General features: G+C 42.0%; 1 protein-coding gene across 1 annotated transcript; it reads right to left on the reverse strand.

Moving 5' to 3' along the window:
- Positions 1-3,087: 3,087 nt before the first annotated feature.
- Positions 3,088-10,684, reverse strand: LOC141072535 (uncharacterized). Its single transcript, XM_073559806.1, has 6 exons — positions 10,183-10,684; positions 9,879-10,058; positions 9,673-9,796; positions 9,492-9,589; positions 7,416-7,506; positions 3,088-4,663 (listed from the first exon to the last, which is right to left on the reverse strand). Exons 1-6 carry the CDS (start codon positions 10,258-10,260, stop codon positions 3,141-3,143), a joined length of 2,094 nt encoding a protein of 697 aa, XP_073415907.1. The 5' UTR covers positions 10,261-10,684; the 3' UTR covers positions 3,088-3,140.
- Between the last annotated feature and the right edge of the window lie 283 nt (positions 10,685-10,967).

The following is a 10,967-nucleotide window of genomic DNA, read 5'->3' on the forward strand; positions in this document are numbered from 1 at the left end:
TTTAGGCTAGCTAAGTGTTTCCTCACTATCTTTCTGTTTATAGATATCCTGGATTCTTCTATTCCCTTAATAGGACAGTGAATAACAGTTGATGTTACATTTCCTTTCTGAGAGAAAACAGATGCAAAATAGGAATTTAAAAGTTCAGCCTTCTCAACATCCTGTCTTACCATTTCATCATTTTCATCCTGTAAAAATCCTATAGCATCTTTGACTTTTCTTTTACTTTTGACATATCCCCAAAATCCTTTATTATTGCTTTTGACATCTCTTGCAAGCCTCAATTCATTTTCAGCTTTAGTTAATCTGATTTGTGCCCTGCAGGTTCTGCAGACAGCATTATATTCTTCTTTAGATATGCCTCCCTCTTTCCATTTTATAAACATTTTTTTCTTCCTTTTTAGCATGTGCTTAAGTTCTGTGTTCATCCATCCTGGTTTCCTTAACTGCTTCCTATTCTTCCCTCTTTTCGGAATTGTTAACAACTGTGCTTTGAGAATTTCATTTTTCAAGATTTCCCATCCTTCCTGGACATTTTTGTCTTTAAGGATATCCAGCCATTGGATCCCTCCAATTCTCTTTCTGAATCCCTTAAAATCTGCCTTTCTGAAATCTAACCTTGATGTCTGAGTCTTCACAGGTCTTCCGCCTCTAGTTATCCAAAATTCTAAAATAGCATGGTCGCTACCTCCTAGGGTCCCAGCCACTTTTACCTCCTCAACCATTTCCTCCCTGTTTATAAGGATTAGATCCAAGGTAGCAGTTCCCCTTGTTTTCTCCCTTACCTTTTGGAAGATAAAGTTGTCAGCAAGAGAGGATAAGAATTTCCTTGACCTGATAGTTTTGCCTGAGAGAGATTCCCAACAAATGTCTGGATAGTTGAAATCTCCCATGACAACTATGTCATATTTTTTGGAGAACTTGGCCATTTGATGCATAAAGAGTTCATCCATAGCTTCAGCTTGCACAGGCGGCCTGTAGTAAATGCCTACAATGGTGTCCTTTCCATTGTTCTGTCCTTGTATTCTTACCCAAACAGTTTCCACAGAACTCCCAGTCTCTGAAGCTTCAATCTCTGTGCAGATATACGCGTTTCTAACATACAATGCGACACCCCCTCCTCGTTTATCAAGTCTGTTTCTTGCAAATAAGTTGTATCCTTCTAGTCTTGTATTCCAATCATGTGTATTGTCCCACCAAGTTTCAGTGATTCCAATGACATCATATTTCTTTTCCTGTGTTAGTAGTTCCAATTCTCCTTGTTTGTTGCCCATGCTTTGTGCATTAGTATAGAAACATTTTAGTTTGTGATTGGTTTCTCTTTCTCCAATATTTTTATTAATTAGATTCTTTCGTCTTTGTTCTTCCTTTCCACTTCTAATAGCAGAGTTCTCAATAGCATTTGTCAGGTGTATGGCTTTTTCTGGTCTTTTGCTTCCCTTCCCATGTTGTTCTAGTTTAAAGCTCTCCTTACAAGTGTAGCAAGGCGACTTCCAAATACATGTTTTCCAGTCTTCGTAAGGTGCACCCCATCTCTAGCAAGTAGTCCATCGTATAAGTAGTTCACTCCGTGATCCAGAAATCCAAATCGTTGCTGACGGCACCATCGACGTAGCCAGTTATTCACCTGCAGAATCTTATTCCACCTCCTTGGTCCATGGCCATCCACTGGGAGGATGGAAGAGAAGACCACCTGCGCTCCCAGTTCTTTCACTTTCTTGCCTAAGTCTTCAAAGTCTCTGCAGATGGTTTCCAGGTCGTTTCTTGCGGTGTCATTTACTGTATGTAAAGGATTTTTCTAAACTATATTTTGGGACAGATTTAGATATGTTTTATATACATACCTGATGATTTCTCTCTACATAATCTCTTGTCTTTACATTTTTTTATGTGTTTTGTTGAAATAAATATTTATTTCATACTGAAATGTTGTTTATGGGAGTAATGTTTGTAGGCTGTGTTGTTGATTTCTACTTCTGAATATATAGAGGACCTCATTTGGGCTTTTTATATATATGGTTAGACAAACGAAGTACATAGAGCGGTAAAAGGTGTATACATGATAACCTCATACTGCAGGGAAAGACATGTATTCTAGAATACTAAAGAAAGTGATAATACAAAATGACAATATTTAGGAGTATTTCACCAAACTCCATTACAGTCCACAAATCCCCATGTCCCTTTTATCTAATGTCATTACTCACATAACTCTTCACATATTGACTACTGTATTGTCCTCATCACAGACACTACTTACTACCATGTGACACCATTATTTACTCTCACAATGCCCTGCAGCTACTCCTATTAACCTTTGTGTATGCCAACCATACCTGATAATTAGGGATGAGCGACTTTGCCTTTTTTAGGGTCGAGTCAGGTTTCATGAAACCCGACATTCTCAAAAGTCGAGTCGAACTAAATTGGCCGACTATCGTGAAACACGAAACCCAATGCAACTCAATGGGGAATAAAAGTCAGCAGTGAGTGGAGGACAGTAAACACACCTACATGCCGAACCGCTTTTTTAAAGTGCGCATGCCCGGAAGATTTTCGCCGGCATGAATTTTAACCCTAGAGGCGGTGAAATCTCTCTCTCTCCCCCCGGATGCTGCACATGTCATCTCATTGCCCACAGTTTACGTCCTTGCTCATTGGCTGAAAAAAGTCACATGCTGGCATTCTGGGAAAACCGACTTTGGCGCTTGGGTTGACGACCGCATGGCCAACTTTTGCATAAGTCGGCGACTTATGAATCTGGTCGACCTGTTTCGCTCAACTCTACTGCTAATGGCTCTGATGTCATTTTATGTCTAAATTCTGGCTAGAGCTCCCATAAGGTCATCTCATTAGCTGCAATGTTTAGTTGGCAAAAGTTTTTCTAACATGGCAGCTCAGTCTGACATGGCTGTTCAATATATTTAGTACTGATCATTCTCGCACAATGAGTGTTTTTATTTTAACATTGCCAAACATGAGTAATGACAAGGGGTTGTCCTAGTAGTGGTCAACACCTTTAAGAACATACAATTTTGAGTTAAAATATTTCCAACATTTTGAACATGAAAAAAGCTTCTCCCCGTATGACTTCCCTGACGTTTATTAAGAGTTGATTTAGATAGAAAACATTTCCCACATTAAGGACATGAAAAAGGTTTCTCCCCTGTGTGAGTTTTTTGGTGACTAAGAAGAGATGATTTCCTCACAAAACATTTCCCACATTCTGAACAGGAAAAAGGCTTCTCCCCTGTGTGAGTTCTTAGGTGCTTAATCAAATATGATTTCTGGGTAAAACATTTCCCACATTCTGAACAGGAAAAAGGCTTCTCCCCTGTGTGAGTTGTTTGGTGCTTAACCATATCTGATTTCTTTGTAAAACATTTCCCACATTCTGAACAGGAAAAAGGCTTCTCCCCTGTGTGAGTTTTATGGTGAGTAACGAAATGTGATTTATCTGCAAAGCATTTCCCACATTCTGAACAGGAAAAAGGCTTCTCCCCTGTATGAATTTTTTGGTGCCTAACCAAATCTGACTTCTTTGTAAAACATTTCCCACATTCTGAACAGGAAAAAGGCTTCTCCCCTGTGTGAGTTCTATGGTGAGTAACAAAATGTGATTTATGTGCAAAACAGTTCCCACATTCTGAACAGGAAAAAGGCTTCTCCCCCGTGTGAGTTCTTTGGTGCTTAAACAAATCTGATTTCCAGTTAAAACTTTTCCCACATTCTGAACAGGAAAAAGGCTTCTCCCCCGTGTGAGTTCTATGGTGATAAACCAATTGTGATTTCCAGTTAAAACATTTCCCACATTCTGAACAGGAAAAAGGGTTCTCCCCTGTGTGAGTTCGTTGGTGCTTAACCAAATCTGATTTCTTCATAAAACATTTCCCACATTCTGAACAGGAAAAAAGCTTCTCCCCTGTGTGGATTCTCTGGTGCTTAACACAATCTGATTTATTGCTAAAACATTTCCCACATTCTGAACAGGAAAAAGGCTTCTCCCCTCTGTGAGTTCTCTGGTGCTTAACACAATTTGATTTTTTGCTAAAACATTTCCCACATTGTGAACAGGAAAAAGGCTTCTCCCCAGTGTGAGTTCTATGGTGCTTAACCAAATCTGATTTCTGGCTAAAACATTTCCCACATTCTGAACATGAATATGGCTTCTCCCCTGTGTGAATTCTCTCATGTGCAACAAGATGTGAATTCTGAGTAAAACATTTCCCACATTCTGAGCATGAATATGGCTTCATTGCTGTGTGAATTCTCTCATGTGTAACAAGATGTGAATTCTGAGTAAAATATTTCCCACATTCTGAACAGGAAAATCTATTCTCTGTTATATGAATTTTTTCATGTTTAAGAACAGTCTTTTCAAGAAAACTATTTCCATATTCTGAGTATGAAAATGTCTCCTTTCCTTTAGAATCAATTAATTTTTTAATGCCTATATTGTGACTTTGATTTTCCTTAGTAGTTGGTAATGAACCAAAAGATGGGACCTGTTTCATAGGATCAGATGACAGATCTTTGCTATGAAGGGATGATGGTATATCTGGAGTAATGTCATTAACTTCAATTGGGTCCTGTGAGATCTCAAGATCATCAGATATAAAAATTGAAGATGTCAGCGTTCCCTCTGATCTCCTGGTGCAGTCATCTGCTAAAAATAAAACCAATTAATAATTTTGAATAAAATATCTTCACATTTTATACTTTTGAACATTTCTACTTAAGCTGTCCATAAAAAATAGAAGCTTTTTATAAATATTGAATTATTCTCCAAGACAATGACAGTTCACAGTCTAATCGAAAGCCTCATAGCATGACCAGTGCATCATGGTGTTCAGTGGTTTGTTCATTCTGCCTCCCAAACATGGAATAAAAAGCCACCAAACAATGTTATATAGGTAAAAATTATACCAATAAAACTTCTACTCATCTCACGGAAACACAAGACACCACTAAGGTCCATCATCTGTCAGAGGAAAACCAAAAGGTTTCCACAATATTTGTGGCTCAAAAGCTCTTGAAAAGCAACATGGCTTCCATAAACCAATCCAGCAACATCCGCTCTCCCAAAGTCAAATATCCACTCTCTTCTGAGCCTTGTAGTGCGCCCAAACCATATTTCGCATCCATATATTTGGCATTACTATAGTGAGAAGAACCCACTGAATTTACGGTGTGTGTTTCCTGGAGCACAATCTGGGCATTATGTGTTGGATAATAAAATGGCAAATGTGCAATTTTCATGTTGCAACATCCAGTGCGAGCTAATTTCCGTAAAGTGTCACTACTCCCATAGATTAATTCACTGAGGGTTATAATTTCCATAATGGAGCCACTTTATGGGGATTTCTACTGCTTTAGTTTCCTGTAATTGTGTTATATTAGGGCATCTGCAGATGGTGTGTCCCCTCTCCACTGGAATCTGCTCCTGTGATGTTTGATTCCATCACCAAGCAGCGCCTTATTTATTGTGCAGGCGTTGCTGGTAATAGAAGATACGTCGAAACCAGAAGCTCTGGGTGGCGCTGGCTCTGTCCAGCCAATAAGATTAGGGAGCCTGAGACCAGTAGTTTCATCCAGCCTGGCAGTATGGGTTTGTGTGCTGTCCAGCAATCTGGTAGTAATCTGCTACCTGCTTAAGCCAATTAGAAAGCACCAAACCCTACTAAAGCTTGAAGCCTATTCCCGGAATCTGCCAGATACAGCCTTGTTCTCCTCTGCTTCAGTCCTCTGTGCTCAGCTGGTGTATTTGTTTCCTGGTGTAATCCCAGCCCGCTTACTGACTACACTTGTGTCTTCTGATTTTGTACTTTCTCTGCCCTCCTGGTTATGACCAGCTACCTGACTATTCTTCTTGCCATCTCACTCCACAGAATAGCAGGTAACACCTTGGCCCAAGCCTAGGGGTCTCTGTGTAAGTCCAGATCCATGAAGAGGGGTTAAAGGATGATGAGCAAGGCAATCACTGGGATCTGGAAAATAGAGTAGATAGAGCCAAGCCTTCTCGTGGTGGCCATCTTTTCATCTGCCAGGTGATCACTAACAGTGCTCCCAATACATTGTGTCTGCAAAGTATTCCATCAAGATCTGGGTACGAATAGCTAAATGGCGCTCCTTCCTTTCTTACCCTACCATGTGCCCAGAGAGTAGTGTACAAACATATATAGGGGATTGTTGGATTCAAGAGACATTGGGAAATCATTTGTAAGGTCCATTTGTTTCCTATTATCCTGGTGAACACTCTCTGGGTAATTAGAGTATGGGGCTCGGTGGCTCTTGGCAATCTAAACCATCGTAAGGGCCAATATTTTCTGTCAGATGAGTTTCAAGAAATATTAGACATTTACGGATAACTTCTTATAATAGTGCAGAGCTGATGTGTCTTAAATTTAGATCTCAGGCATTTGGCAGAGGTAATGGAGACCTTATTTTAAAGGCTACCAGGTAGTTGCAGACTCACATAAGTGAGGCAGGCCGATCCCACCATCATCAGACTACCATACAAAATGAACCTGTACAAAAAGAACTAGAATAAAAAAACATGTTACCGTATTTTTTGGATTATAAGACGCTCCGAATTATAAGACACACCCCAAATTCTGAGGAGAAAAATAGGAAAAATTATTTTTAATAACACGGTGGTGCTTCTTATAATCCATGCGTCTTATTGCTGTGGTGAAGTGGGGTCCCATAGTTGCTGCTGGAGGAGGCAGGAGTGGGGTGATGCTGCAGGCCACAGGGTGGGATGAGGGGGTGTCCGATGAGTAGTGCGCCACTGAGAGAGTTTGGTGCTGCTGGAGTGCCTGGCACTGCTGCCCAGGGTGTCCGCTGCTGCTGCCTGGTGTGTCCGCCGCTGATGGGGGCTCTGCTGACATTTTGTGAAAGGCCAGAGCCCCCCGCATATCCGTGGTTTCCTCCTGTGCGGAAGACTCCGTGAACATGGCAGCCTGGGGGCGACACATGCGCAGATGGAGATCTCGGTATCAAGATCTCGGGAGATGAGATTTCAGCTCTGAAATTAGATCTTGGGATTCTAGGAAGACAACAGCATCATTACCCTCCGCTTTCTCTTAGAGGCCCATCATAATATTTTTCTTCAAGTGATTTTCTATCTTGTCAGCACATTCTACGTACGCTGTCATTTGGCTTTATAGTTACAGAACTGGGCAGGTAACGGTCAGCATTTTGAGGTGGATGGATCCTCCAGGTTCTAAGTTCTATAGAAAAGGGCTTTCAATGCCCAAAGTCATTTGAACAGTTTTGGGTGGAGGAGAATGTTGTGGTCTAGAGGCAAAATGGTGACCATGGTAATACGGCCGGACTACACCACCGATAAAACAGCCACAGCCGGTGACTGAGAGGAATCTGTGACTTCTCTGCATTCAGTGGTTACTACTCACCTGGGTAGTCATATGTGGGAATCTCCTCTTTACACCGCTCATCACCCCTCACATATGTCTCTGTAGTATTAATATGGGTCAGATCTTCACCCTGAAACAAATATTGTAAAAGTCACCGACAGATGGAGAAGTACCATCTATGATCAGCTCTAATCCTACCATCTCCACCGTTCTCATTACACAAGTTGTTGAAATATGTTTAGTGCAACAACTCCATTCCTGTCAATGAGTGTTTTGTTTCTAGATTTGTATGCTGTTTATAAAGTTTAAAAAAAAAACTCCCAGAGGCTCACACGGGAAGAGCATGTGACTGTATTTCCTGTTTACCTGCTGGATGTAGAAGGACATAGATCTGGGGATTTATTCTGACGGAATATAGGCTGAACTGGATGGACACATGGCTTTTTTCGGCCTTGCTAACTATGTTATTATGTTTAAGAGCACCTTGTTTGTAAAATGCAAAAATCTCTCTATGGACTTAAGCAGTCGGCAAGAGCTTGGAACTCGAAAATGAACAAGGATTTGAGGGATGAAGGATTTAAGAGATCTCAAGCTGATCCATGTTTGTATACGAAAAATGTAGCGAAGGAGTGGATGTATGTTCTCCTATATGTAGACGATGTAATCATGTCTTATCAAGATGAAAAGGAAATTGCAAAGCTAGGAGAAATTCTCAACCAGCACTTCTGAGACTAAGGACCTTAGAAATATGACGTATTATTTGGGAATCCAAATCCATAGAGATGAAGATGGGAGTTTTCTTCTTGACCAAAGTTCTAAAATTTCCGCAATCCTAAACCAGTTTGGAATGTCAGAAAGCAAAGGTGCGTCAACACCAATGGATCCATCCTACTTAAAGTTAGAAGGAGATCTGCTACCCAGCAATGAGAGTTAAAGACAAGCAGTGGGGGCGCTTCTGTACATAGCAACCGCAACTCGTTCGGATATCACAGCCACAGACGGAATTATCTGTCGTCGTGTAAGCAAGCCACGCCAAAGAGAGTGGAATGCAATTAGGAGAATTCTTCAATATCTTAAAGAAACTCAAAGGCTAAATCTTAGGATTTCTGTATCAGGAGATCTCACTCTCAGAGGTTATGTGGATGCAGATTGGGCTGGAGATTCAAGCGATCGGAAATCAACAAGTGGTTACTTGTTCTAATCAGGAGAAAATTTAATTTCTTGGTCCAACAGAAGAAAAGTGCCAGTCGCATTATCTTCTACAGAAGCAGAATATATGTCTGCTTCTTATGCAAGTCAAGAAATAATTTGGTTGAAACAACTTTTGGAAGATTTCGGCAAGCCATTAGCTCAACCAACAGTTACCTTGCCAGCAGTAAGATGATTAGTGCAAGGACTAAGCACATTGATGTAAAACATCACCACTTACGTGACTTAGTAGAACGTGGTTTACTCCAGTTTGTTTATTGCGAGTCTGACAAGATGATAGCTGATGGTATGACAAAGCCATTATCAAGAGCCAAGTTTGTGGACTTCAGAACCGCAATGGGACTAACAGGGTAAGTCGTTGTTGCGTGGGGTGTATGAATGTTTAGTTGACAGTTTTGTATGATGTTTTAAAAGTTAAAAAAAACCTCCCAGAGGCTCACACAGGGAAAGCATGTGATTGTATTTCTTGTTTTCCTGTGTTTGTGTATGAGAGAAGCAGCCTGCTGTAGATGCTGCATAGATAGAGACACACAAATGATTTATTCCTGATCTATTAAGCTGATCATATATTGTTCCTGATTGTTCTCGAATAAACAAGTTCTGTTGTCACACGCTTGGAGAGAATCATGGGTAATCCGCTGCCAACATAAGTTCTGTGACGTATTTAGAGAAGTATAGAGTCTACATCACGTCAAATAATTATTCTCGTCTACTCCTTCTTGGTCAGATCTCTTCTGAAACACTGTGTCCAGTTCTGGGCACCACATTTTAAAAAAGCATTGAAAAGCGAGATCAAGTTCAGAGAAGAGCTACCAGGATGGTGAGATAAAACAAGACTGAGCACAAGACCTTCACAGCCGTCTACACATCATAGGGGGGATCTCCTGACACCTTATCTCCACCTACCTGATGATCCTGAGGAACATTAGGATCTTCTTGGTTACAGTCCTGTGGAAGAAGAGGACGGGGACATCTCTCTGGTGTTGTCCTCTTACTGGATAGATCTGGAGGAAACACATACAGGGACTGAATTCATTCTCTACATACAGATAATTATAGGCCGTGTGTATTTAGTCCTGTCTATTACCTGGAGATGTGAGGGGCTGGGGAACCTCCATTATGACGTCCTTGTACAGATCTCTGTGTCCTTCTAAATACTCCCACTCCTCCATGGAGAAATAGACAGCGACATCCTGACACCTTATAGGAACCTGACACATACAATGATACCGTCATCCCCCGATCCCTTCATAGTGTTACTGTATAATGTCCCAGCATTCCCAGCAGTGTCACCTCTCCAGTCAGCAGCTCAATCATCTTGTGGATGAGTTCTAGGACCTTCTGGTCATTCATGTCCTCATGGATCAGGGGGTGAGGTGGAGGCCCCGTGATTGGGCTCAGGGGTCTTCCCCATCCCTCAGACACAGGGTCCTGACAGCGATCACTAGAGGTCTTCTTCACCACTGTGTAATCCTGGTTATGGAGACACATTAATAAATCTCACTACAGACATTTCCAGAGTCCTCACCTCTCCAGTTCTGTCCATCTGTTATTCCCATAGATAATGATGTAATGTGACGTCATCAGAATCTCTCACCTCTCCAGTGAGACGGAAGAGGATCTCTAGGGTGAGGTGTAACATCCTCTCCGCCATCTTGTCTCTGTCCATATCCATCCTTGATGGGTAAATCAGGAAAACTTTCTTTTGTAGAAGATCTTCACTGAGAGGAAGATATGGAGGTTTCCCGTCTTCCCCGCACTGGAATCTTCTCTCCCGTTAGATCTCAGCTCTGAGTCACACACAGAAGTTTGAGGCTTTTCTGGAAGAACAGGACAGGAGAGATCTGAGGCCGATGTCTCCATGTACAGGGTTTCCCCTCGGGATAAGAGGCTTTTCTATCCCTTTCCCCCAATTAGAGGGGACACCTGTGGATATCGGGGTCTTTACCGGCTGCAGTCCTGGGGGGATTTACTCGGTAACGTGGACGTTGGACAATCGTCACCATCAATTCCCATCAGAGTGAAGGAACATCGCTCCTCTATTCAGCTCTATGGATCCCGGATGAAATCCACTGCGGCCCCTGAAAGAAAAGAGCGAAGTCTGGTGAGACCCCCGAGGCCGGAGATTTCTACAGCTGCTCTGTGCGCACAGGACCTGTGATGAGGTCACAGGAGGGGAGGAGTCAGGAGTCACATGATCAGGGGCCTCAGTGTGTGCAGGACTCTGCTGTGCTGGTTGTCATGGTGCTGGATGAGGGGAAGTTTCTGTGTGGAGTCACGAGGGGTTTATAGGGTGGATGTAGCAGAGCCGTGTGTGTACAAGGTGTACGGAGCGGAGCCCTGTGTGTACGAGGTGTACGGAGCGGAGCCGTGTATGTACGA

Source organism: Dendrobates tinctorius, unplaced genomic scaffold (assembly GCF_039654945.1).
Source record: "Dendrobates tinctorius isolate UK_male_01 unplaced genomic scaffold, ASM3965494v1 ptg000274l, whole genome shotgun sequence".
NCBI lineage: Eukaryota > Metazoa > Chordata > Amphibia > Anura > Dendrobatidae > Dendrobates > Dendrobates tinctorius.